The sequence below is a fragment of the Bos mutus genome, chromosome 21 (genome assembly GCF_027580195.1).
Source record: "Bos mutus isolate GX-2022 chromosome 21, NWIPB_WYAK_1.1, whole genome shotgun sequence".
NCBI lineage: Eukaryota > Metazoa > Chordata > Mammalia > Artiodactyla > Bovidae > Bos > Bos mutus.
Genome location: NC_091637.1, coordinates 7,518,912 through 7,546,637, shown reverse-complemented (window position 1 = coordinate 7,546,637; position 27,726 = coordinate 7,518,912). Strand labels below are relative to the sequence as shown.

Below are 27,726 nucleotides of genomic sequence, written 5' to 3'. Positions count from 1 at the left end.
TAGCGTTTTCAGATTAGTTTCTTCCTTATGCAAAGAACTGACTCATTGGAAAAGACCCTGATGCTCGGAAAGATTGAAGATGGGAGGAGAAGGGGACAACAGAGAATGAAATGGTTGGATGGCATCACTGACTCAATGGACGTGAGTTTGAGTAAGCTCTGAGAGTTGATGATGGACAGGGAAGCCTGGCATGCCGCAGTCCACAGGGTCGCAAAGAGCCAGACACAACTGATTGACTGAACTAACAGTGAAATGCATTAAAGTTTGCTCTATGTCTGTTCATGGGGCTTTCCTCATTGCTCAGTTGGTAAAGAATCCACCTACAATGCAGGAGACCCCGGTTCAATTCCTGGGTGGGGAAGATCCCCTGGAGAAGGGATAGGCTACCCACTCCAGTATTCTTGGGCTTCCCTTGTGGCTCAGCTGGTAAAAAATCTGCCTGCAATGAGGGAGACCTGACTTCGATCCCTGAGTTGGGAAGATTCCTGGAGAAGGGAAAAGCTACCCACTCCAGTATTCTGGCCTGGAGAATTCCATGGACTGTATAGTCCATGGGGTCGCAAAGAGTCAGACACGACTGAGCAACTTTCACTTTCCCATGGGGCTTCCCAGCTGGCGCTAGTGGTCAAGAATCTGCCTGCCAATGCGGGAGACACAAGACACGCATGTTCCATCCCTGGGTCAGGAAGATCCCCTGGAGGAGGGCACAGCTACCCACTCCAGTATTCTCGCCTGAAAAATTCCACGGACAAGAGCAGCCTGGGCGGCTACAGTCCAAGGGGTCACAAAGAGTCAGACACGACTGAGCACACATGTCTTTTCATAGATATTTCACAGCCCAAAATCATTTCCAGCACTGTATTCAGGGCTAAAATATTCCACTGTCTGAATGCACCATAGTTCAGTCCTCCTCCACTATCTTTTTATCCTACTTATATTGCCATTTCTATACCTGCTTCTCAAGACAGGTATCTGAGCCTCCAGGGGTCCAGGAACCACAAGATTAAAAAAAAAAAAAAAAATACATCTTCCCAGTCAAATCTTTTTAGCTGGAGAATTGAAGGAAAAAACAACCCAGAGTAGAAAACAAAAGTCCCTTGAACATGTAACGTCAGGCTCAAGACTTTAAAACAAATTTTGTGCGGCAATCGAGTTAAGCTGCCACCACCTTCCTCCCTATTCCTCTCTGCTCTTGGAGGAACTTAAGACCAAGTGAGGACATTAGCTATGATTGAGCACTAACTCTGCACAGCCAGTTCCTTCTTTCCAAAACCCAATAGCATCTAATTCACTGTCAGTTTCATACCAGTGGTGAATTTTGTCTTCTCCAACAATAGTTCTCAAATTGATAGAGCCGACTGAGAGAGAAGAGCCAATTAAATGCTTGACATCTGCCTTCATTTATTCAACTAAATTCATGCTCCAAATGGCACCTACTAGAACTTGCAGGAGGCTTATAAAACCATAAGGATTATTTTCCTGCTTAACAAGGTGAATCAATAAAAGATGTTCCATTTACTAATATGGTGTATTACTTGTAATACAGATGCTCGATTTACTAAGACAGTTTCAAACAGGAAATGTGTTACTACTTGGTGTTTGTGTGGTGCCTTGCAAAGTTTCACGGTGCACTGCAGAGCATTAATTAGCCACACAAGTTGTCACAGAATAGATTGAATTTTTTTTTCAAAACTAATCTTAAGCTGTTAAGTATACATAACAATGAAGGTGACGTCTGATCAAATTTAATAGGCTTAAAATGCATTGTCTCCAAAACGACTCTTGAAAAAGAGAATCAGCCTTCCAAAGAACAGCAGCTTTTGATCAGAAAAGCCTGCGACCTAGTCAAGAGGAGACAGGCAGGGGGAACGGGACAGAGCCCTTGGAGAGAGGCTGTTCCTAGTTCAGCAAGGACAAAAGGTGGACCCTCGGGGGACAGGCAGCCACTGCAGAGCCAGCCTTGGGGCATCACTTCCAAGACACTGGGGCCAGCAGTTTCCGAGAGGCACAGTAGAAACCGCACAACTGTAGTTTTAAAAGACAAATAGAATCCTGATCAGAACCCTCTGGCTCTCCACCACGTAGGACCTGGGAGACTGGACCCCTGCAAAAGACTGAGCCATGGTGTCAGCAATCGACAGGTCACTGTGGGTGACAGGCCAGCCTCACTGCTCTGATTTAGTGCCCATCTCCCCCTGAGTGACAGGTGACCACAGAGAAGATGCCAGTAATGGATTGTATTCTGTGACACCCCAAGGTTTCCCAAACAAGTTAAGACAGTGAGGCTGACTGACTCCCAGTGACCTGGCTTCATCAAGGCTCAGCAGGATGAACTGAATTCTACCAGCTGGGGCTGAGTTCCCGGATGCACAAATGGCCCAGCTCCCCAGAGGCCGCTGAGTAAGTCTGCATCCTTGCCCCTGGGAGTCGGTAGCCTGCAGAGAAGAGAGAGCTAAACAAGCTGCTTCAATATGGAGCAGGACGTGATAGATGCTGGAATCAAGCTGGGAGCCAGAGTCCAGAGGACCCAGAGGAGGGGTCAGTTCTGCTGAGGGGCTGGGAAATTAGAAGACACTTGCTCCTTGGAAGGAAAGCTATGATCAACCTAGACAGCATATTAAAAAGCAGAGACATTACTTTGCCAACAAAAGTCCATCTAGTCAAAGCTATGGTTTTTCCAGTAGGCATGTATGGATGTGAGAGTTGGACTATAAAGAAAGCTGAGCGCCAAAGAATTGACGCTTTTGAACTGCAGTGTTGGAGAAGACTCTTTAGAGTCCCTTGGACAGCAAGGAGATCCAACCAGTCCATCCTAAAGGAAATCAGTCCTGAATATTCATTGGAAGGACTGATGCTGAAGCTGAAGTGCCAGTACTTTGGCCACATGATACAAAGAACTGACTCATTGGAAAAGACCCTGATGCTGGGAAAGATTGAAGGTGGGAGGAGAAGGGGATGACAGAAGATGAGATGGTTGGATGGCATCACTGACTCGATGGACATGAGTTTGAGTAAACTCTGGGAGTTGGTGATGGACAGGGAAGCCTGGCATGCTACAGTCCATGGGGTTTCAAAGAGTCGGACACGACTGAGCGGCTGAACTGAACTGGGAAAGCATCCACAGGAAGTTGGCCGGATCAGGTTCTGGATCGCCGGGTAAGGCGTCAGAACAGGCAGAGACGACAGGGGAGGGCAGGGTAACCCTCGAGAAGAGGCACAGAGCCATGCAAATCCAAGGCCACACTCAGGACACCTCAAGCAGTGTGCTGGGCGAGGCTTAAACATGGGAGAGGCAGAGGGGCAAACATCGATTATAGCAAGGTTGCAGCAAACATGGCTAATGTGTAGAAGCCCATCACTTCCCTACATGCCAGCAATGGACAAGTGGAATTTGAAATTACAAACAATACCATTTACATTCAGTTCAGTTCAGTCACTCAGTTGTGTCCGACTCTTTGCGACCCCATGAATCACAGCACACCAGGCCTCCCTGTCCATCACCAACTCCCAGAGTTCACCCAAACTCATGTTCATCGAGTCAGTGATGCCATCCAGCCATCTCATCCTCTGTCGTCCCCTTCTCCTCCTGCCCCCAGTCCTTCCCAGCATCAGGGTCTTTTCCAATGAGTCAACTCTTCACATGAGGTGGCCAAAGTATTGGAATTTCAGCTTTAGCATCAGTCCTTCCAATGAACACCCAGAAATGGTCTCCTTTAGGATGGACTGGTTGGATCTCCTTGCAGTCCAAGGGACTCTCAAGAGTCTTCTCCAACACCACAGTTCAAAAGCATCAATTCTTCAGCGCTCAGCTTTCTTCACAGTCCAACTCTCACATTCATATATGACCACTGGAAAAACCATAGCCTTGACTAGATGGACCTTTTTTGGCAAAGTAATGTCTCTGCTTTTGAATATGCTATCTAGGTTGGTCAAAACTTTCCTTCCAAGGAGTAAGCGTCTTTTAATTTCATGGCTGTAGTCACCATCTGCAGTGATTTTGGAGCCCCAAAAATAAAGCCTAACACTGTTTCCACTGTTTCCCCATCTATTTGCCATGAAGTGATGGGACCAGATGCCATGATCTTAGTTTTCTGAATGTTGAGCTTTAAGCCAACTTTTTCACTCTCCTCTTTCACTTTCATCATTAGCATCCCCCAAAAATGAGATACTTAGGCTTATACAAAATAAAATATTTTCATTTATATAATCTAATAAAATATGTATAAAAAAGCTATACAAGGAAAATTATTTACAAAACTCTGATGAACAAAATCAAAGAAAAACTAAATAAAGAGATATTCTGTGTTCTTGAATAGGAAGCTTCAATAGAATCAAAATGCCAGTTCTTCCCAACTTGACGTATAGACGCAATACAATCCAAATGAAAATTCCATGAAGTTATTTTGTGGATTTCCCTGAAATGATTCTGAGGTTTACAAAGAGAGGCAAAAGACAATACTAGAAGAGAACAAACTTGGAGAATGGACACTACCCAACTTCCAGATTGCAGTAACCCAGACAGTATAGCATCAGGTGAACAGACAGACCAATGCAACTGAACGTAGAGCCCAGAAACAGACCTACATGAATGTAGTCAACTTCTATGTAGTCATCTTTGACAGAGGCGCTGGAGAAGGAACTGGCAACCCTTTCTTTCATGCAGAATCCCATGGACAGAGGAGCCTGGAGGGCTGCAGTTCATGGGGTCGCAAAGAGTCAGACACGACTGAGCACACACGCATGATGGAAGAGCAAATGCAACACAGGAGAACACAGATAGTCTTTCTAACAAACGGTGCTGGGACAAATGGACATCCACGTGCCGAGAAATAAATCTCAACACGTAACTTTCACTCTTCACAGACGCCACCTCTACAAACATAAACCAGTGCCGACAGAGAGAGGAAACAGGAAGCATTTTGGACACGGCCCTGTGGACCTCGTATGAGAGAAGACAGGGCTCAGCGCCAGGCGGGGCTCGGAGTCCAGCTTCTTCAATTACTAGCTGCATGACCTTCACCCCCTGCCCCACCTTGGGTCCCCCGTCTGTCATATGGAGCCCTCAACAGCCTCTTAACCTAGTCTTTACACAGTTTTGCTGAAAGAGCTCACTTCACTCAACTGCTTTACCCAAAGTGTCTGAAGCTTTTCAGTCATTTCCAAAGACTTCCTCCACCTGCTTCAAGTGCTGCTCTGGGATTCCAAAGAAGTATGAAAAGCCCTTGTTGTTTGCTGGCTTTTGTCAGGGACACAATGGAAGCTCTTTCTAACACGCTGTTTCTTCCTGGGAGCTCTCTTGCCCAACTTCCTGCTCCGGTTTGCATGGGAAATGTCTGCCTCTCTTCCCCACCTTGACCACTACCATCCTGTCCGCCACGTCCCAGTGTGAGTGAGGACACGTTCCTCCCCACTGCGCTCGGTCCTTTTCCATCAGGGAGCGTTAGCCAACCGTCATATTCCTTGCTTCCTCCTCCAAGGTTTGTGAGGACAACCATACCCGATCAAGGCACACACTTTCACCTGCCCAGAAGCTCCCAAGATTTTTAAACCTTTCACCTTGCCTAAGATTTCTTAATGGAGCTAAATCCTTTTTTATTTAAATATCTTTAAATAAAACAATCACCTTTTAAAAATTGGGTGAGGGAGAGCTGGTTGCCACCCGTCACCTTGCACGGGGCGGGGACGGGGCGGGGGGGCCTGTGGCAGTGGGGAGCTCTCCTGAGAAGGACTTGAAGGAGCAAGGAGAAGCACTGCAAGGATTGGTGATCTTGGCAGGGGATGGTGGCAGGGGACGGAGGCCCTGCTTGCTGGGCCTCCTCATCTGCCAGCACCGAGGACAGGGGAGCAGCAGTTCAGGGCCCTCCAGAGGCCACAATTCTGAAGCACATGGTCATCCAACCCACATGCTGAGTAGCTATTGTGAACAGAGCACATAATAAAGCCACCAGAGGAATGCAAGTTAGACTCTGGCTTAAGACATCTACAACCTGGAGGAGGAGACTGCACCTGGGACGTGAAGCACCTCCAGCCATGGAGGCCTCTGGGGCCACACCCTACAGACCATCAGCAGCCACCATGCTTCAGAGGAGGAGAGGAACATGATACTGTTACTGATTTAAAGTAATAATATTCTCCAGAACCACATGTCCAAGCACCTACCAAGCACCTGGTTTGTTTGGTTTTTTCCCCTCAGGTGAGGCTCAGAGGGGTTAGGAAACTCAAAGTCAAGTGCCTGCAAACAGCAGTGTTGGGAGTGGACATGAACTGGGTCTCACAGGTGTTAGAGCACCTGCTCTAACCACTATACTCCAGGGGCAGAATAGACAGACAGATGGATGACAGAGTCAGGACCAGGCCCTGAGAAGGCTGGCAGAGTAGGGAAGGCAGAGATGAGAGGAGAGGTGAGGAGGTGGCCAGGCAAAACACTGATGAGCACGGAGAGGCCAACAGGAAAGACCTTAACAGACTGAACCTCGTTCAGCACTTTGAGATGGGAAGGAGGTGATTTATTCATTTATTCAGCAGACACTTGACACCAGGGACCCAGGACAGAAGACATTGCTCAGCAGGAGCAAGACAGACCACCAGGCCATGACCAGCACCCCAGATGTGAGCAGCATCAGGCAACCACTCAAGGGCCGTGCCTTCATCCATTCATGCAGCTGTGACAGAACACCATATATGACAATACAAGTTTACTTCTCACACTTGTGGAGGCTGGAAGTCTGAGATCATGGTCAGGTTCCGATGAGAGCCTTCCGGACCACAGACAGCCAACTTCTCACTGTGTCCTTACGTGGCAGAAGGGGAAAGGGAGGCCTCTGGGGTCTCTTTGATAAGGGAGCTAATTCCATTTGAAAGAGCCCCACCCTCAAGACGTAAGCACATTCCAAACGCCCCACATCCCAACCCTATCACCTGGTTTAGGATTTCAGCATATAAATTTGGTGGGTGACACAGACATTCGGACCATAGCAAGCTGTCTGGAAGGAGTGGGGCAGAGTTCCAAGAACAGGCATGAGCCAGACTAGGTTCCGACGCTGAGGTGCCTGGGGACCAGGCTGAGGTAAGAGGTAAGAGGCTTTGTAATAAGTCTCTGGAGGAGTCCAATCAATGATAGATATGATCAGAGTAGTGGTTTACGAAGAGAACATGTAGGTTGGGCCCAGGTGGGAAGAATTAGCCCTTTTGAGATTAAGAAGAACAAAAACATTGCTTGAGAAGATCACACTGGATTTGGGGGCGGGTTAAGGCTGGAGCCAGGGAAGACGATGGAGGGTATGAAGATCCAGCCAAGAAGTGAGGCAAGGCTGAGCTCAGCAGTCACGCTGCTGGGAAGGGGAAGCCTGGGGGCAGGGAAGACCACCTGTGAGCCAAACTGGCCCTAAGGCAGAAGAGACAGCGGAGGTGGGGCTCGAGCAGAAGGAAGTGGGTGCTGCACCAGGAGGCATTGAGGAGGTGGGAGAGGTGTGAGACAGCGAGGTCAGCGTGGCCAGCGGGATACATAAACCGAGCTGAGCAGAGTCAGAGAAGGTCCATGCCCCACGCCATCACAGGAGCCTGGGAGGGAGAAGTTTCCACGTGTGTGCATATGCAAGCCCACAGACAAACACACACACCCCCTGCCTGAATGCTATGTCACTTCTTTGCAACCCCCTGGACTGTAGCCTGCCAGGCTCCTCTGTCCAAGGGATTCTTCAGGCAAGAATACTGGAGTGAGCTGTCATGCCATCCTCCAGGGGGTCTTCCCAACCCAGGGATCAAATCCTCACCTCTTATGTCTCCTGCATTGGCAGGTGGGTTTTTTACCACTAGTGCCACCTGGGAAGCCCACATACCCCTTACCTCCCCACAGTAATTGCCAGTTGTTCACGGACTGGCCCCTGGTTCCCACTTCTTCAATCACAGCTGACGGAGCTTCAGGCGGGTCTCCCTGCTGACCGCACCCTCCTCCCTCGGTTGCTTCTCCAGAATCTAAGCCACCACGGCCCTGTTACAAATCTAAGAAATATGTAGTTCCCCCAAAATAGAGCACAGTTAAACCAAAGTGACAAGCCATCTTCCCGAAAGCAAAATACACGTAGGAAAAAAAAATGCTGAAAAGTCCTGGCAGAGGACAGCACATAAACACATTCCAAGGCATTGCATGACTTCTATGCAACATGGACTGGGCCAGTCAATAATTTGAGGGGAGGGGAAAAATACACGAGTTGACATGGCAACGGTCACATCACATTACTCGGGCTACCATTTCCATACAGATGTCTTCCTTAAAGGAAAACACTTCCCCACACACCCTGTGAACTTGGGCGCCTCTCTGCCAGGCAGAAGGGAACATCTGGTTTGCCTTGTATCTGCATCAGCCTCCCTGTGGGTCTCAGGCGCTTCTTGCCTTCAGCAACTTGGTTTCCATGAGTGGAGATTTTAACTCAAGGAAGATGGAGTGAGATGGGGGTGCCTGGATGCTGAGGCCCAGATGGACTGCAGGGCGTTGGAGGCAGAAAGAAACCCACTCTGGAGCTAGTCTGTCTAGGAAAGGCATCTTCAAAATCATAGGCTGCACCCAGGCCAGCACAGCACATTTCTCAGGCCTGGGAAGCAGAGAGAAGTGCAGACAGCCCAAGCTGTAGTGGTAAAACCCTCGGATGACTCAAAGAAGCACCTCCCAGCCCAGACAATGGCTCCATCCTTGACACTCAGAATATTTTCCTTGGAGCTTCCCTGTTTTCCAAATACCATCAGTCCCTTGGTAAGAATGACATGTCTCTGTTTGTGGGATGCTCTTTTCCCCTACACTGACATCCAGCTCAAGTAAGTGCCATAAATTAACAGGGAATAAAGAAGGAAATCCCAAACAATAGCCAACATGTGTTCCCAAAACCCAGTGCTGTCACTGCAAATAGATCTTCAATCTGCACCCGTCACGGCCCAAGGAAAACAGAACTCCTGTGATTTCCAGCACGAGCTCTCTTAGCTTCTGTGAAGTCAGGTCCTGCTCAACCTGGGGGCTACCTGACGCCCCCCACACTTGCCCAACCACACAGGCACCTTAGCCACCAGGCAGAGCAGGTACTTAAATTGAGGCTGAATTTCTGAGGCTCTTTTCCCCCAAACTGTCAAGCCCACGTAAGTGGGATGCCCCTTTGTAGAAGGCGGGAGGATGGGACCCATTTCAAGTTGATGCCTACCTCTACATTATCCAAAACGCAAGCATAAAGGCATAAAAATTCATCATCCATGGAATCATAGGAAGCTGTACCAAGGAGGCTGCTCACCAGGTGGTCCCTGGACCCTTGAGTCTGCAGGGGTCATCACACTTCAAAGCCAGGAAAACTGTGATTACTTCTCCGCATACCTCTCCTCCACTCCCACCATATTAGCCTGCTTTTTGCCAGAAAGACAAAAATCACTGCACCGACTAATGTCCGTAGGCTCACTCTGCAAACAGAGCTGGGTTTGGCCCCATCCCTTCCACCCACCGGGAGGCCTGACGTCTCCCTCAAGGCACCCAGGGAACCAGGAGCTGCTCTGGCCGGGTCCCCTCTCCCTGAAGTTCAGAGATTCACAGTTCCTCCCCCACTCCCACTTCCCTGGTGACTCAGATAGTAAAGAATCTGCCTGCAATGCGGAAGACCTTGGGTCGATCCCTGGGTTGGGAAGATCCCCTCCAGAAGGGCATGGCAACCCACTCCAATATCCTTGCCCAGGAAATCCCATGGACAGAGGAGCCTGGTGGGCCACAGTCAATGGGGTTGCAGAGAGTCAGAGACAACCTTCCCTTTCTTATCCCCACTCCCATCTTATGGCCTTCCCCCCCAACTCCTGCTCACAATCTGTGCGGCCTGCTCAGGGGTGAGGAATGTCCCAGAAAGACCCTTCCATTCCTACAGAAGTTCCTTGGGCCTCTCGGGGCACACCTCACTTCCCCCTCTCCCACCCTTGGTGACCCACCACCCACCTGCCCCAAACGCAGCCCAGACAAGGCCTGGCCCTGGGCCCACCGTGTCGCAATCCCCGCCTAGCCCACGACAGCCACCAGGAAGGCGGCTCCTCAGCGGCTCTGGTTTCAACTGAATGTTTGCCTTGGCTCTTGCTGTCACTGCAGGCCTAGAATGGGCATGCTTTTCCAGGAAAAAATCATCATTTTTTGATTCCCTGCTTGTTTTTCTCAGGGTGCACATGACATGCAATCACCAAAAACCGTAAATAAATTAGCAGCGATTTGAAGGATGAGTGTTATGCTTGGTCACAAAATGTCCTGGAGGCGAGCTAGGGGGAACCGATGTTCCAATCACGGAAGCCAGCATGTGGTAACAAACACAAACATCCTTCCCCCCGCCTGCCCACCCCGCTCCCCTGCCCGCTCCCCTTCTCCTCAAGGACCCTGCTTTCCATTTCTCAGCTGTGCTGCCTCCCCTGCAATTCACCCCGCTCCCTCCAGGAAGAAAGAGCCAAGAAAGGCTGCAGAGCAGTGTGCAGCTGGGACCCGGCCCACGCCCAGACCCCGCCTCCAATTTGACAGCCCCCAGACCCTGCAGACAGCTCAGGTTGCCTCACCCCAAGCTTTTCCTTCCAGATCACCCAGCACAGTGGGCACTATCACTGATTCAGGCTGGAGCCCAAGTGTCTCCTGGATTCCCCTCCTGACTGCTCCAGTCCATCCCAAATCCTGTCATTTCCATCGGGTGAGCCCTCAGTCCCCTCCTCTGGGTGCCCTCAGACTCCTGGACCCCCAACACTTGTTCTCCCTTCTCTCCACCTTCTCTCTGATCATGACTAAGACATTCCGAGAAGGACTGAGATCCAAAGGCAGGACGCTTCCTCCCACCCCAGTCCCTACCCAGCCTCCATAATATCACCAGGCATCTTGCCCACTCTCCCAGCACAGCCTCCCCACCAGTTAGGGGCCACAAGCATAGAGAAGGCTTTAGGAAAAGTGAAAAAAAGTTAAACTGTTAGTTGCACAGTTGTGTCCAACTCTTTATGACCCCATGGACTATAGCCCGCCAGACTCCCCTGTCCATGGAATTCTCCAGGCAAGAACACTGGAGTGGGCAGCCATTCCCTTCTCCAGGGAATTTTTCCTGACCCAGGGTGCGAACCCAGGTCTCCTACATTGCAGGCAGATTCTTTACTGTCTGAGCCACCAGGATCTCCCAGGCTTTACGAATGTGAACTTCAAAACATTCAGAGAAAGGGGTCAGCGAGACTCAGGGCCAGAGTCCAAGGTGGGGTGCTGCCTGGGATGAGAGGGGCCTCCCTCCTGGGTCCCCAGTGCCTCCATGGGTGCTGCTTCAGGCCCAGAGTGCCCAGCCCTGCAGGGCAGAGTGGCTGTGTGCCCACTGCATGCCCACCAGCCAGCCGGAGGCTGGGAGAGAAGAGTCCCAGGGAGCAGGCAGTGGAGAACTTCTCAGGCCTCCTACCTTCTACGTTGGCCAGACAGGCACTTCCCTGACAAGGACTCCATGCTCCTCCTACACCTCGCAATACTCAAGAGTCCCCTTATTCTGGAAACTTCCGTAGCATTGTGGCATTGCATCTCTTACATGCGACTCAGTTATAAACTCCCAATTTTAATCAGGCTCTGGACATTCTTTGTCCTGCCTTCTAATCATCAACTACTAGGTTTTATACAGGAGGAAAAAAGCCAGTAAACAAACAGATATTGTCAGGAGAGCTGGAAAAAAAATCTGACAAGTTTCCTGACAAGGAAAACAGGAAGAGATCATCTAGGAAAAGTAACCGTGTGGCCTAGGAGCCCGCAGAGAGCTTCCATCAGGAAGAGCAAAAGCTAAAAGGAAGAGCGTCAAGGGTGGAAGAGGCCCCCCACGGCCAAGGTCCCCAGGCCCAGCACAGTCCTGTAAGATCAAGGTATGAAAAGGCGGGCAGGGAGGAAGTTCAGGCAGGCTGGGAAGACTTTCAAGGAAACAGGAGAGCTCCCTGGGGTGGCTGGCCAGACAGAGGAGAGAGCCTGAGGCAGAAACACACCTTAGCCAGAGGCGCTAAGGGCCACAGGGAAGCCTCTTCACTGGAAAGGTGACCACGGTGGTTTAGTCACCAAGACGTGTCCGACTCGTGCCACCCCACGGACTGCAGCCCGCCAGGCTCCTCTGTCCATGGGATTCTCCAGGCAAGAATACTGAAGTAGGTAGCCATTTCCTTCTCCAGGGGATCTTCCCCACCCAGCGATCAAACTCAGGTCTCCTGCATTGCAGGCAGATTCTTTACCAGCTGAGCCACAAGGGAAGCCCCAGAACACTGGAGTGGGTAGCCTATCCCTTCTCCAGCGAATCTTCCTGACCCAGGAATCGAACCGGGGTCTCCTGCATTACAGGCGGATTCTTTACCAACTGAGCTATCAGGGAAGCCCCAAGAGCAGGGAAGGTGTCACTTATTATATCAATGAGATGATTTTTGACCCACCCAAGGATGGGACCTGGGCTTCCCTGGTGGCTCAGATGGTAAGCAACCTGCCTGCAGTGCAGGAGACCCAGGCTCGACCCCTGGGTCGGAAAGGTCCCCTGGGGAAGGGAATGGCCACCTACTTCAGCATTCTTGCCTGGAGAATCCCATGGACAGAGGAGCCTAGCAGGCTATAGTCCATGGGGTCACAAAGAGTCAGACACAACTGAGCAACTAACACAGACAAGGATCACAAGGATGGGACCTGGTTGCCAGGAGAACCAACCATGTGATTAGAGAGCTTGAATTTTTGGTCCCATTCCCCAATGTCCAGGGGGAGAGAGCTTAGAGGTTTAATCAATTGCCAACGGTCGGTGATTTAATCAATCATGACTATGTAATGAAGCTCCTATAAAAATCCAAAAGGACTGGGTTCAGAGATTCTGGGCTGGTGAATATGTTGGAGGCATAGAATCACACGAACCTCTGGCTTATAACCAGTCAGTCAGAAGGAACTGCATGGGCTTGAGACTGGCACCTAAAGTGGGGAGCAGGGGAGTCTGGTAGGACCGAAACCTTAACCTATAGACTTTGGTGGTCTCTCCAGGTAGTGCCCGGACTGAGTTGAACAGAAGAACATCCAGCTGGGGTCTGGAGACCTACTTGATGCTGTGGGAAATCACCCACTTCCACACCCTGGAAACTGGATCTCAAAACACATTTCATCTGAACAGACATTTTCCAAAGACATACAGATGGCCAACACGTACACAAAAAAGTGCTCAACATCACTAATAATCAGGGAAATACAAACCAGAACCATAATGAAGTATCACCTCCCATCTGTTAGAATGGTTATTATCCAAAAGTCAAGAGATCGTGAGTGTTGGTGAGGATGTGCAGAAAAGGGAAACTTTATGCACTGTTGATGAAGATGTAAATTGGTGCAGTCATGATGAAAAACAGTATGGGGGGGGGGTCCCTTACATTTTTTTTCAAACAGAACTACCCCTTGATTCAGCAATCCCAATCTGGGTATTAATCTAAAGAAAAAAAAAAAAACTTGAAAAGATATATGCACATACATCTCCACAAAAGCGTGGATAACAATTTTCACAGCAGCATTACTCACAATAGTCAAAAGGTGGAAAAACCCGAATGTCCATCAGTCAGTAAACAGGTAAACAGAAGGTGGCAAATCCACACAGTGAAATAATATTCAGCCATAAAAAGTAAATGCAGTACTAAGACTTGCTAAAACATGGACGATCCCTGAAGGCACTGTGAATGAAGAAAAGTCAGAAGCGCAAGTCCACACACTGCCTGAGTCCATTCAAGGGAAATGTCCAGACGAGGCAGATCTGCAGAAACAGAAGAGATCGCCTAAGGCTGAGGCAGGTAGGGAAGTGGGGTTGGTGTCTTTTAAGGGTAATGAAAATCAAGCGTGGTGAGAGATGCATAACTCTGAATACACTAAAAACCACTGAACTATATGCTTTAAATGGGTAATTGTATGATACGTGAACTACAGCTCCATAACTCTGTGTGTATGTATACATACATATATAAAGAAATAAAAATAGTCCTTCCTGTGGATTCAAAACTACTACACAAACACTGGGGGATAAAGCCACGTCTTGACAACAAGTTTGCATTAAAATCCCAGGGGCTGGTTATGCCCGGTAACGAGCTGTCAGCTGGAGGTGTCAGTTTTGGGCTGGTTCTGCTAAAACGCCGAGATAAACGGAGGCTAATTTTGTGGAAACAGAATGTCCAAGAAAAGTGAGGCACGGTCTCACTAGCTACCCCTCTCCTCCCAGTTCTCTGGCACCAGTTTCCCAGATGGCTCCTGGGAATCTTGGTACAGGACTGATGCTGACTCAGCAGGGCTGGGCTGGGGGGGCACAAGCTCCTGCATTTCTAACAAGTTCCCCAGCGGACACCTGGCTGCTGGGCCACAGGCCACCCCCCTGAGCAGGAAGACAGGAAACCGAAGCCCGGAGGTGCTAAATAGCTTAACCCAGGCCACCCACTCATAAAGGGCAGAAGATCCACATCAAAGGAGCAGCAGCATGAGCGTGGCCGTCTTAAAGGGAGACGTGGGAGACATGGCGGCTGCCGCAAGCCTGGGAAGACCTGCTGTGTGGGATGGCCGTGCCACCTGCCTGGATGGCCCCGGCAGGCCCATGAGGAGACATCGAACACATTGGTGTGGGCTCCTTAAGGAGAACATCCTAATGGAGCTGTCCCCAGAGCAGAGCAGGCTCTCCCAGGACACGGAAGCCCCAGACTAGAAGCCAGAGCCCCGGACCACACCTTCGTGATTCTGGCCTATCTCTAGTCCATCTTCTGTGTGCTCAGTCGCTCAGTTGCGTCTGACTCTTCGCAACTCTATAGACTGTAGTCCGTCAGGCTCCTCTGTACCATCATCTTAGCCCTACCATAAAAGAGGCATCGTGTGCTATGATGATAAAAATAAATCTTACAATGACCAATCTTTAAATTCTATCTATGGGTACTCTGCTGGGAGACCTATTTCCCTTCTTTTTTTGAAGGAGATTAACAAGTGTTCTAAGTGTTACAGCCATGTTAATAGGAAACAGAAACCCTTTTCTTGATAAACAAGTGTTCTAAGTGTTACAGCCATGTTAATAGGAAACAGAAACTCTTTCCTTGATATGTTTAAGACGGAAATAAAATTCAAAAGATCATCCTTTTTCTCCTTCTGAAATTCAGCAGTACCACTTAAATCATCTCAGAAAGCACTGGGCCTAACAATCTACACGCCCTTTCGACTGTGAGCTTCTGGACCCCTGCCTCCCTTCTCTAAAGCTTAACAGCCCTAGTTTCCTCGAGCCTTGTTCAAATGGTTTCAAGCCCTCTCATCCCCCTGTTGCTCTCCACAGATAAGCACCAGTTTGTTTCAGCTGCGGCTTGAGCAGCACCAAAGAGAATGGGCTGTAATTGAGCGGGAACATCATCCTTCCATTAAGACAGCCCCAGTCCCGTCTGCTTCCCAGCAGCCCCCACTGCAGCGCCGGGGCCCCCTGCGCTCCCAAGGATGAGAATCGCCGCCTGTTTCCTTTCCTCCGTGTGGTGTAGAGGTGCAGCCTCCCTGGCCCGTCCTTTATCTCTGGCTGCTTGGGGACAGACTGCATGATATTCATCCAATGAGGCAGTTTGGGATTAGCAAAAAGAACAATGGTCTTACCATTGAGAGTGGTTCCAAAACAAACTAGATGGCCTTAGTGCAGGGTCGCCTTCCCCTCCATAAGGTTTGCAAGCAGAATCTGCCAAGGAGGTAATTCAACTGCCGAAGTCTGGCCAGCAGTTGATGGGAAGGCCTCCCATTCTACAACCCTGTGCCTCTACAGTGCAACACTCAAAGACAGAGAAGAACATGCAAAGATGCTCCATGATGGAAGAATATTTCTAATCCCACACTCGCTCTCTGCCCTGGATAGTCCAAAGCGTCAGATTTTCTGCCACAGATCATTTCATCCTCACAGCTACTCTTTGAAGTAGCTAAGGTATCCCCATTTTGCAAATGACTCAACTGAGGCTCAAAGAGGCCAAACCATTTATCTGGGTCACCCAGTCAGTTGGCAGAGCCAGGACGCCAAGTCTGTTGAGTCCGATACCAAAGTGCACGTTCATCTCATTCTCTACAGGTCCCGGGAAGATATGAGAGGAGCAAAAGGCCATCAGCTGAGGGAATCTGGAATGCTAGGATGAACAATTTTGATTCGATATGAGAGGTAAGAAAAGACAACTTTTTGACTAGAGGAGTTATTTTTTTTAATCTTTGTAAACACTTGAGATCAGTTAATAATTTAAAAGTAAGAGGAGTAGTGAAACAGGGGAAATAAATGAAAGCTAGGGTCCTGGGGCAGGTGCAGAAGCAGCTCAGGGAGGGAGGCTTCTGGCAGCCGTTGGCTGTGTCCCCTCGGGGACAGAAACTGATTAGAGAAACAGTCGAGCGTGAGCACAGCAGGGAGCCGCCAGACAGATGGGATGAGGGCATGCGCCTCTCAGACCACCTTCACGGAAAGCACATCCCCAGCTTCTTACAGGAGAAAGCTGGAAGGCTGCGTTACCGGCAGACCTCGTTCCACTGCACTGCACTTTACTCTGCTTCACTTTATTGTATTTTTTTTACAACAAATCAAAGGTTTGTGACAACCTTCGGCCACTGTCGTTTTCCCAATGGTAATTGCTCACTTGATGTCTTTATGTCACATTTTGGTCATTCTCACAATATTTTAAATTCTTTCATTACATTTGTGATGTCATTTTAAATTCTTATCATTACATTTGTTATGATGATCTGTGATCAGTGATTTTTGATGTTACTTATTACAAAAAAGATTACTATGACTTGCTGAAGGCTCAGATGATAGACAGCTTTTTTTAGCAATAAAGTATTTTTAATTAAGATGTGTACATTTTTTAGACACAATGCTACTGTACACTTAATAGACAATAGTATAAACATAACTTTTCTATGCACTAGGAAACCAAAGAATCTGTGGACTCGTTTTATTGCAATATTCATTTTACTGCAGTGGTCTGGAACCTCCACAAGGTCTCCAAGGCCTGCTTATACTCACATCTTCACAGTATTCTGCCATGAACATTAAGTGCTTGCCACCAGGGAATTCACAACTCCGGGATGTCTTTCATTTGCTCACAGGGTTACCAGAAGTTACTGTGACAATTAACTCATACACAGTCTCATCAAACAGCTCTGATCCCTTTAGCTTCCATCTAACCACACAAACCGGAGAAGGCAATGGCACCTCACTCCAGTGCTCTTGCCTGGAAAATCCCATGGGCAGAGGAGCCTGGTGGGCTGCAGTCCATGGGGTCACTGAGAGTCAGACATGACTGAGCAACTTCACTTTCACTTTTCACTTTCATGCATTGGAGTGGGAAATGGCAACCCACTCCAGTGTTCTTGCCTGGGGAATCCCATGGACGGAGGAGCCTGGTGGGCTGCCGTCTATGGGGTCGCACAGAATCGGACACGACTGAAGTGACTTAGCAGCAGCAACCACACAAACAGGCTTCCCAGGTGGTGGTGGTGGCTTCCCACTCGCCAATGCAGAAGACTCGAGTTCCATCCCTGGGTTGGGAAGATTCCCTGGAGGAGGAAACAGCAACCCACTCCAGTATTCTTGTCTGGAGAATCCCATGGACAGAGGAGCCTGGCGGGCTACAGTCCAAAGGGTCACGAAGAGTCAGACATGACTGAAGCAACTTAGCAGGCACACAGGCAACCACCCACACACACAAACACACAGACCTCCATGAATGTCACTGGAAAATTACAGAGGAACAAGGGCCAGCCTTCTCGAAGGTCACAGCTAAGCACATGGCTGAAGCGGCATGTGTGGCAAGTGGCAAGAGGCTCTATGGTACCACTGGCTGCTTGGGAGTCCACATGTCTCAAGCCACAGAGGGGCATTTACGTATGATGCCCGCTTCTAAATACCAGAGGAAAGAGCACAAGGTGTGCATAACACCTGAGCGCTCTTTGGAAATCATGCAAAACTTTAGCAACCATTACAGAGCCCAGCAGCAGGAAAACATTTGGAAACTTTATTTAAAGCTCTATGAAACATAAAGAAAGGTCCAGAGTGAGATTTCTTGGAGCTTATGAATATTTATTATAATACATTCTCGAAAACAACCGAAAAATTAAGTACAATGGAAATAGGAAACAGATTTATGAGTCAGTCATATGTTTTTACATTATGCAAATGCAGTTAAAGACCTTTAACCAGAATATTGTTAAATGCCAGAAAAAGGCAGAGGAGAGGGCTGCTGATATTTGGACATCCTCTTAAAACTGGCAAATGATATTTTCAGAGTGTTTTGACAATCTGTGGGCACCTCCTGTTACTTTCACTAACCTGGTGCATTCAAGGCAAAGTCAGAGTCCTGGGGTTATCCCAGCCCCCTTGTTCAACAAGGACTTGGCCAAACAGGAATAGGAAGTGTGCTAAACCTTGACCAGAAAGCTCTCACACACAGTTCAGCCAACCCTAGCCCTGAAGCAAGGGGGAGGCTTCACCAACATGCCCAAAACTCCAAGACAGCTAACTAAGCACACTTGTGTCTCAGGATGAGTCATGAGAGAAGCACTCACGATAGATGTGTGCTGAATAACGTTCTGCGGTCCAGGATGTCACTCTGGGCTTTATGACACCTGTGAAACAGGGCATCCTCTGACTACAGACCTCAGATGCACACACAGGGTGAAAGGCAAAAGGTCATCCCCAGGGGAGCTGGCGAGTTGAAGGAGGCCCCTTTGCAAAGTGTAGTTGAAGATCCCTAACCCCAGACTTTCAGCAGACACCACGTCCTTGAGGAGGGGTAACTCACTAAGGGTTGGTTTGTTTTTTTAAATTTCTTATTACGCAAGCAATATATGGTATCTGCAGGAAATCTGTAAAAACACATTAAAGTATAATAGAGGAGTAAATTTCTAAATAGGATTGACCTTATATTCGGGCTCCCCTGAGGCCAGAGATGAGGAACTTTGCTTCCAGCTTGCTGGTGGCCTGGGCTCCAGGCAGACTGATGGGCTGGAACCTTCTCCCACCTCACAGTGCTCACCACCAGCGGCCCCAGACCCCGCCCCATGCAGCTTCGAACGGCCATCCACGCGAGCTCAGAGCACTCACCCAAGAAGCTGAAATCGGTCACAAACAGGTGCTTCATGATGCAGAGGAAGAATAAATGTGCTACTGATTACATAAATTTCACCACCAGAAACAAAACCCCACCAGATCATCACCTTGCAAAAATCCCGTACCCTGCACCAGCTGACCATCAGATGTTTCCTCATCCAGTCTGGCAGGGATAAGAATGGTCCCTGGGCTTCCCTGGTGGTTGAGTGATAAAGAATCCACCTGCCAATGCAGGAGATGTGGGTTTGATCCCTGGTCCAGGAAGATCCCACGTGCTGCGAAGCAACTAAGCCCGTGCACCACACCTACTGAGCCTGTGAGCCTCCTCTAGAGCTCAGGAGTCCCAGCTGCAGAAGTCTGCACACCCCAGAATCCGTGCTCGGCCACAAGAGGAGCCATCGAAACAAGATAGTAGCCCCTGCTCGCTGCAACTAGAGAAAAGCCCACAAAGACCTAGCAACAAAGACCCAGCACAATCAAAATAAGAAGAAAGAAAATTAAAAAAAAACAACAGTCCCTGCACTTCACAGGGCTGTGGTGACACTCCAGGCTGTGCAGGCAATGCTGTTATTAATAATAAGAATGGCAAGTGTGACACTCAGAAGCAGCTCTGAATACCGTCACCCTGGGCCAGAAAGTGTCTGGTGTCTTTAATACAAAAATCAATACGTGTATCAATAAACAGAAACCCATAACACCCTCTACTGCTGCTGCTGCTAAGTCACTTCAGTCGTGTCTGACGCTGTGCGACCCCATAGATAGCAGCCCACTAGGCTCCTCTGTCCCTGGGATTCTCCAGGTAAGAATACTGGAATGGGTTGCCATTTCCTTCTCCAATGCATGAAAGTGAAAAGTGAAAGTGAAGTCGCTCAGTCGTGCCCAACTCTTAGCAACCCCATGGACTGCAGCCTACCAGGCTCCTCCGTCCATGGGATTTTCCAGGCAAGAGTACTGGAGTGGGTTGCCATTGCATAACACCCTCATGGATCTCTAAAAGGTGAAAATAAATCACTTCCACCTTGACATTCTAAGTCCAGCCAAAGAGTAGAACCATCACTTCTGAGGTATTTGATTCCATTCATTGCAAACAAATCAGAATTCTCATGTATTAAATACATTAATACCTACTAACCTGTCTTTGTGTCCTGGGGATTAACCAAGACCAAGATTTTGTGTTGAGGTTCATCACGGTGCACGGTGCAAAAGCAAACAGACGAAGCTTCAAGTTTAACCTGAAAAAAATAACAAAATCACCGCTTGGTTCTGTCATCACAGTAAGGGCACAAGAAACTGCTGAACAGTTAAGCTAGCACACCGCTCTTTGAAAGAACACTGTGGCACAGAGGGTCCTCTGCCAGGACGGAGGCAGCACAAATGTGGAACCTCAGGCTCTCGGAGCTAAATGCAAGCGCAGCCTGACAAGGGCCCTTCCTCTGTCTCCCCCAGCAGCCCCACTCATCCCCTCCCTCACCTGGCTGTCTCCTCAGTCCTCACGGCCTCTCCTTCCATCCCCTTCTGGCCCCAGCAGGCTTCCCACCCAAATCCCTCCTGGGGCTCCACCTTTGAATGCCGGCGGCCACATGAGGCCACACCTGCCAGGCTGACCTCAGGGATCCTCCTGTGGCCACTCTGTGCAAACAGCCTGGACAAGCCTGGGAACTGACGCGAAGGTCACTCAGTCGTGTCTGACTCTTTGCAACCCAATGGACTAGACAGTCCATTGGATTCTCCAGACCAGAATACTGGAGAGGGTAGCCTTTCTCTCCTTCAGGGGATCTTCCCAACCCAGGGATCGAACCCAGGTCTCCCACACTGCAGGCGGATTCTTTATCAGCTGAGCCACAAAGGAAGCCCAAGAATACTGGAATGGGTTGCCATAACCTCCTCCAGGGGATCTTCCCAACCCAGGGACTGAAGCCCGGTCTTCCGCATTGTGGGCGGATCCTTTACCAGCTGAGCCACCAGGGAAGACAAGCCTGTGCCCACCCGCAGTGCCAGGCTGCCTGCTGCCCCGGCTCAGGCCCCTGCAAGCATCCTTGAGAAGCCCACACCCTCTCTGGGAACCCAGGCCCTCCTCTGGCTCTGAGGTGCCCAGGGGGTGAAGACCCTCAGCGCCCAGCACGCGTTTGCTCATGACCCTGAGGGACTCCAAGCAGGGTCTCTGACACTGGGCTGCCTTCTCTCAAGTGCCCAGGTGCCAAGTCCTGTCTCGGCCATCAAACCCACAGGCCTCAGCTCCCTGAGCAAAAGGACAACGCATTCCACGGCAAAGTCTGTTTTGAAAACCGAGGAGAGTGGAAGAGGATGAGAAAAGGATGTGTGGGCTGAGTGAGGCAGGCAGGCTGCCTGTAAAGGTTTACAGCAGACCTCCAAGGTTTCAGAGGACTGCTTCTTAAAGCCTGAGGCCCATCATCATTTTGGCGTCTGCTCGTGCTCAAGTCACCTGAACAGAGAGTCCCTGAGTTGGCCCCTCAGACTCACCCAGCGGACAGCCGTTATAAGGCCATTAGAAACAGTATGTACAAAGCATCGTATCGACATGGAAAGATGCTTATTATAGACAATATTGTATTCCCAGTGTGATCTGCATGTTAAAAAGGCATGCCCAGAAATAAAACCCAACAGAAACACTCCAAAGTGTCCACAGCAGTTAACATGGGTGATTTTATTCTCTTTGTTCTTGGCTGTAGTTCCCAAATAGTATACACAGAGCATACACTGTTCTATAACCAGGAGAAATCAATAAGTATGATTGTATTTTAAATATGATAAGACAATTTCAAGACTGAAAACAGAGCTAATTATGAAAAGAAAAGGTTCTGGGCAGGACCAGTGTGATGCAGTATGGTACATCCTTATCTTGTCTTTTCTTGTTTTGCTTGAAAAAATTTCTCTGGGAATAAAAAGTTAAATTTGCTAAAAGCAAAGAGGATATCCATAATCATCACAAATCAGACTATTTCAAAACCTGCTAAAGCAGTAGGAAATAGCTACCCTTTGTTAATTAATTCCTAAAATGGTAGGAAACCAAATGATTATTTTCAGGACTCTTCTTTTTTTTTTTTAGAAGGAGGAGACGCAAATTGGTGGAAAGACATTTCAGCACTTCTATCACATTAAAACAATTCTAGTAACGATCTTATTTTATTATGATTTTTGCTAATAGTAACACTAAAATGATTCACTTTGTGAGCATACTACATATTAGAGTTTGTTTTGTTGTGTAAGTAATGTTGTAACCCATAAATAAGCAGGAAATAAACGCTAATGAGCAGAAGTGCATCCTAAAGTGCTTCAGGGCTAACTCCTGCATTTCACCACACTTCTCAGATTACCCAGCATGCCATACTCTGTCCAGCAGTCCTCAGCCCACCAGCCCCCCGCTCCCCAAGAGTAAGCCCCCCAAGAGTGAGCCCCTAGCCTTGACTGAGCGCCTGTTTGCTTTCCGGCACACCTGTCGCTAGGCGGCGCTGAAAGCGTGTGCGTACAGCCACCTCCCTCTGCAGATCTAGAATAAGGAATCACCCTTGGGAGCTGGATACTTCCAGGAGTTGATTACAAACAAGCATCTCCGAAATCTCAAGAAAGCCACACTAGATAAACTGTACAGCCATTGTTTTAATTAACTCTCGAACAACTTCAGTATAGCAAAATAAAACCCTGTCTTCCTCAACTAACTTTGCCTGCCAGACAGCAGCAACTCCTGGTATGAGTGAACTTATATTTGTATAAAACAAGAAAATCTTGCCTCTTTCAACAAACCAGCCTCAAATCTGAAAAGCAGGTAACCAATTTAGGTACAGTCCAAGATTCACATATTCTTTTTACTTACTTAGGGGGGGAAAGGTCTTAAAAATAGCACAATTATTAAATTTCACCCATAATCCCACCATCCGAAGTTTTCATTTCTAATTTCTTCCAGTCCATATTCAAAGCATAATTTTATCAGTGCTAAAAATCATAATTGGTACAACTTCATTCCAAATCACAAACTTTTAGGACTTAATCAAACCTTACAGACTAGAGGTCAGTCAATCCCCTCATTTACAAATGGAAAAACTGAGGCCAGCCAGACAATACACACAGCATCTCATTTAATCCTCAGAACAACAGTATGAGGTAAGCACTGTTATTGTCCCAAATTCTGAGATAAGAACAGCAAGACCAGAGAGGTAAAGTCACTTGCTCAAGGTCACACAGCTCTTAAGTGGTAGACATGGGATTCACAGCAGATTGTCATGTTGACTGCCTTGTAGATCTGGACTTACCCTCCTGACTCTAAAATCTCAATCCAGGATTCCTTTTGCTTCTCAGAGTGGAATCATTCTAGTATTCACTCCAGAAGGATTTTTTTTTTTTTAATCTGCAATACTCTTTCACTAACATTCTCCTTTCTAATAAGTTAGATTATACAGAACTCTCCACCAATGAGAAGATCACACATACCTGTTCCCCAGTGGGAAGAGAGAAAACCTCTGGTGAGGGCCGCGCTCCTTCCTCAAGCATGGCATAGTAAGCCAGAGTCGCTTCCTGATGCCCAGCAGGGTCGTCTTCCAAAATATCCACAGGGTAAATGCCTGCTGGGGGATAAAGAAGGCAAAAAAAAAAAAATGACATGAGCTCCACTCTTTCATTGAGATAAAGGTCACTTACTTCTTGAATATGAAAAAGAAAAAAAGCAGCCAATTGAAATTTGCTCTAAAAATTACATTCATCTATTTTTTTTTAAGTGTAAAAGGAAAAAGCACTATAGCAGCAAGAATCAAAAGAAAATAGAAGATAGCCCTGATGTTGGGGTTGGCACTCACCCCCAGAAGACATGAGGTTCAATGCGAACCCTCTTGGACCACTGCAGAAACTTTCTTTATATCCTCAAATTATAAAATGGTTTCCCGAGTATTTCCCAGTAGGGTCAGCCTGGCCACATGTACCCTGAGAGTGGACCCCAGCGGGTGAGAACCTTGATAACTTGGACAAAATCCAGCCTGAGTAATTATTTTGCCAGCTTACATTTGCTTTGAAGTTGGTTTGCCAGTTCTCCTTAAACTGAGCTGCTCAACTGTAAGAGTTTAAATGTACTAGTTAGTATGAACTAAGAAACTACATGTGCAAACCTATATGGCCGTACAAAGACTATTGCAGATTAATTCGTAAGTTATCTCCTGTCTCTACTCAGCATCTCTTTCTTATCTCTTTTACAGGAAAACTATATCCTTGAATAATCATACACTCTGGGCGCATACAGTTCAGCTCAGAACCAGCAGTTGGTTTTCCCTTGAGATGCTAGCTCACCTCTGACGGGCACACCCCTGGGGTGGGGAGGCTCTGTAGCCCTGCCCTCCTGCGGTCCCCCTCCTCTGACGCACCTCTGGGCCTCCCGTGGTGGGAAGGGTGTCAGAGTAGCTGTCTTCTCCTCCTCTTTCTCCTTCCCGCTCCTCTGCCTCCTCAAGAGAGGTAAGCCTGCACATAAACACCCACTGAAATACCAGCTTCCCACTCTCTCTCAGAATCTCCATTCCTTCTGCCAGCCACTTTTCAGGGAACAGAGACTGCTCTCAGCAGCAAAAAGTTTCATGTCTCCAATTCACCAAGTTTGCCTCTGATGACTTATATGGCCATTGACTGGGGGGAGTGCTCGTAGAAAACAGAGGCTCTCAAGAGCAGGGCTGGACCAGGCCTCAGCCCTGCCCCTGACTCTTCTCAGTGAAAACGTCACTGGCACACACACAGTGTTGAAAAGATAAGTAAAAACACTCTCCCACTATCAATTTTAAGTATTTGAGTGTGAAACACATACCCCCAAAATTACAACTATAAATACACTGATGCAAATGTGTCAAACAGGTGAAGAATTAACAGTCCATTCAGTGACGATGAACCAAGCAGCGATGAAGCTGGGGGTCTCCTTCTAAACAAGGTTGTGCCTCTAGGCAGTGGAGATATCCTTCTATGGAAGGCACACACTGGGGTGTGTGTGTGCATTTGTGTGTGTGTGTGTGCATGTTTTCTCTCTACACACACACACACATTCAAGGAGGCCCAGGTTCCTTCTTACTATGATGGGCCAGGAAGCCCCTAGCAACCGCTCAGACACGGCGGCCAGGCAGAACCAATACACACCCCCACTCCCACTCCTTGCTGGGCACTCTGGACATTGCAGCTCAAAGCTGACAGATCCAAGCCATGTTGGATGGCTCCTTACTGGGGGACCCCTTCAAATCTGCCACCAAAGTCTCAGCCTGCAGCACCTCTCTCCAATTGTCCTGATGCCATCAGTTCAAGGCGTCAGCATCTTGTAATGATAACCTCTGGCCTCACCTCTCCCCTCCGCCCATCCTTCTTCCATCTGCCCCAATAAAAACACTGCAGCCCATCCCTGGTGCCAGGTGACAGCAGGCTGCTCAGTCCTCCCTGCCTTCGATTTCACTGAGTCCAGCCTAACTCCCATTTATGGCTGAGAAAACTGAGGCCTGCAGAGGCGACCAGCTGGCTAGTCAGCAGCAACACCAGGACAGGAAGGCGTGTCTGATCTCAGAGTGTGTAAAACAATCTGATGACTTGTGACACCATCCAGACAGCCTCCTCTGCCAGCCTCACAGGCCTTGGCGGGCCCCCTCCCCGCCTTGCCATCCTGAAGGCCCATCTCAAGCTCCAGCACTCCTGGGGCGCTCCTGGAGCCCCAGAAGCAAGGGCTCTGAGAGCCCCTGAGTCTGTGTGTGAGTCCAGCTGGGCCTAGGACAGGACCTAAGGGGCCCTGGCTGCCCCACCCCGCCCTGCAGGGCTGTGCACACCCGAAATTTCACAGCTTTTCACGGCTGTCAACAGGGGACCCAAAGACCCCTGCAGAACCTTGGAGCGGTGGTTCTCTTTTCTCCCAGCCCTGCCTAACCCCCAGTACGGGCCTCTCCCTACCGAAGCCTTTTTCATCCCACGCACTTCAGAAACATGGGTGGTTGTTTAGCTGAGCTCTCTGTTCAGACTGCTATTCATCCAGTTGATCCCGTGGCTTCCCACAGGTATGAAAAATGATTCCACGCACATCCCGATAAATGAAGGAAAATGCACAGGCAAGTGGGCTGCTTCAGCCCCGGGCACCCGACTCAGGCCGCGTGGTTCTCCCACGAATGCAGTTTCAATCCGCTGCCTTTCTCCAGACGCCCCCAGGAACACCGTCTGGAGGAGCAAGTGGAAATCCCACTTGGCCTGTCCTCTCTGGGGCCAGCCCGCGTCTTGGGAGAGGTGTGTGTCAGACACAGGTCTTCGGTCCACTCTAGTGAGGTTGAGGGCTGCCAGAAGAGCCTTACAGATGCCCCCTGACCCTGCCGGTCCATACACACACACACACACACACACACACACGCATGCAAGCTGAGACCCTTGGCGACAGGGGACTGGGAGCACAGTGTAATTGCCCAGTTTTTCCGGAGAGGCTCAGGAAGAGGTACCTCACCTGAGACCCTCTACTGGGTTGCCCCCGAGGCTGTCACAGCTTGCCTGGCATTGGCTCTGGTCGCATGTGGTCAGGAGAAATGCAGTGAACATCTTTTGCTCCTTGAGCAGCATGAAATCATCCCCCGGCCGGGTGTGCTGCCGGACTTGGGAGAGCTCCTCAAAAAACCCAGTGGGCACCCTGGTGCCTCAGGGCGCTACTGCTTTGCAGCCCAGGGGCAGGCCCCTGGGGGGTCTTCTCCACAGAAACCCAGCAAAGTCAATCAGCCAGATGGCGTGAGCATGGGGCTGCATGGGGCCTGCCTCTAGGAAAACACTAACCGTCCAAAAAAGGAATATCCAAACATCTCAATACCCACAGCAACGTGGCCGCCATGCTAGGTTCCCCTTCAGAACTCTAAGCTGGGCCAGACCCCTGCACCTCGAGAAGGAAGAAGCACCCTGAGCCAGCCAGGGACAGTGGGGAGCTGTGATCCTGCAGCCTTTGGGGCTTTAATTCCTTCTCTTCTCTCCGGGGAGAAGGCCCCATCTGAAAAGTTTGGGCAGATTTCCTCTTACATGGAAAATGCTTGGGTGAGCTTTCTGGAAAACTGGGTGGGAGCAAAACCCGGAGCTGCTTAAGGTAGGAGAGGGGAGGGGGCCTCCCCAACCCAGGAGCTACACACAGACAAGCACACACACATAGGCCCACACACAGGAACAAACACAGGCACACACACACAGACACACATAAGCACACACACAGGCACACCCACACACACAGGCACACCCAATCACTCACACAGGCACACACAAACACATAGGCACGCACAACCATACACACAGGCACACACAAACACGGGCTGGTGAGCCCCCCTCACACAGGGAGGAAGGAAGCCCCCCGCCCAGCCTCCCCGAGCAGGGCGCTCCCAGCGGGCAGGAGGCCGCAGGGAGTAAACAAGTCTGAGCGCTTTCCGCATGCGCTCAGGCAGCCCGGCTGGCCGCCCAGCTGCTGAGGGAAGGCAGACCCAGGCAGGGGCTTCCAGAAGCAAAAGGCTAAGAGGCTTTAATGGTTTGAACCCAACAGGAAATATTTTTCCAAAGCCAAAAGAATGTAATCTTTTCAATGCAATGTAAAATGCTTTCATGAAAAAAGGCACACAGTTGAAATGATAATTCAGTGCAGACCGTAAAGAAATTG

At 49.1% G+C, this 27,726-nt stretch overlaps 1 protein-coding gene across 1 annotated transcript in view; it reads right to left on the bottom strand.

Moving 5' to 3' along the window:
• FAM169B (Protein) overlaps positions 1-26,922 on the bottom strand; it is a 77,840-nt gene extending 50,918 nt beyond the window's left edge. Inside the window, exons 1-5 of the mRNA XM_005907391.2 lie at positions 26,902-26,922; positions 26,548-26,702; positions 25,695-25,768; positions 23,544-23,677; positions 20,230-20,329 (exon numbers count right to left, since the gene is read on the bottom strand). Of these exons, the coding sequence (XP_005907453.2) occupies positions 20,230-20,329; positions 23,544-23,677; positions 25,695-25,768; positions 26,548-26,702; positions 26,902-26,922 (484 nt within the window). The remainder of the gene's footprint in view (positions 1-20,229; positions 20,330-23,543; positions 23,678-25,694; positions 25,769-26,547; positions 26,703-26,901) is intronic.
• Between the last annotated feature and the right edge of the window lie 804 nt (positions 26,923-27,726).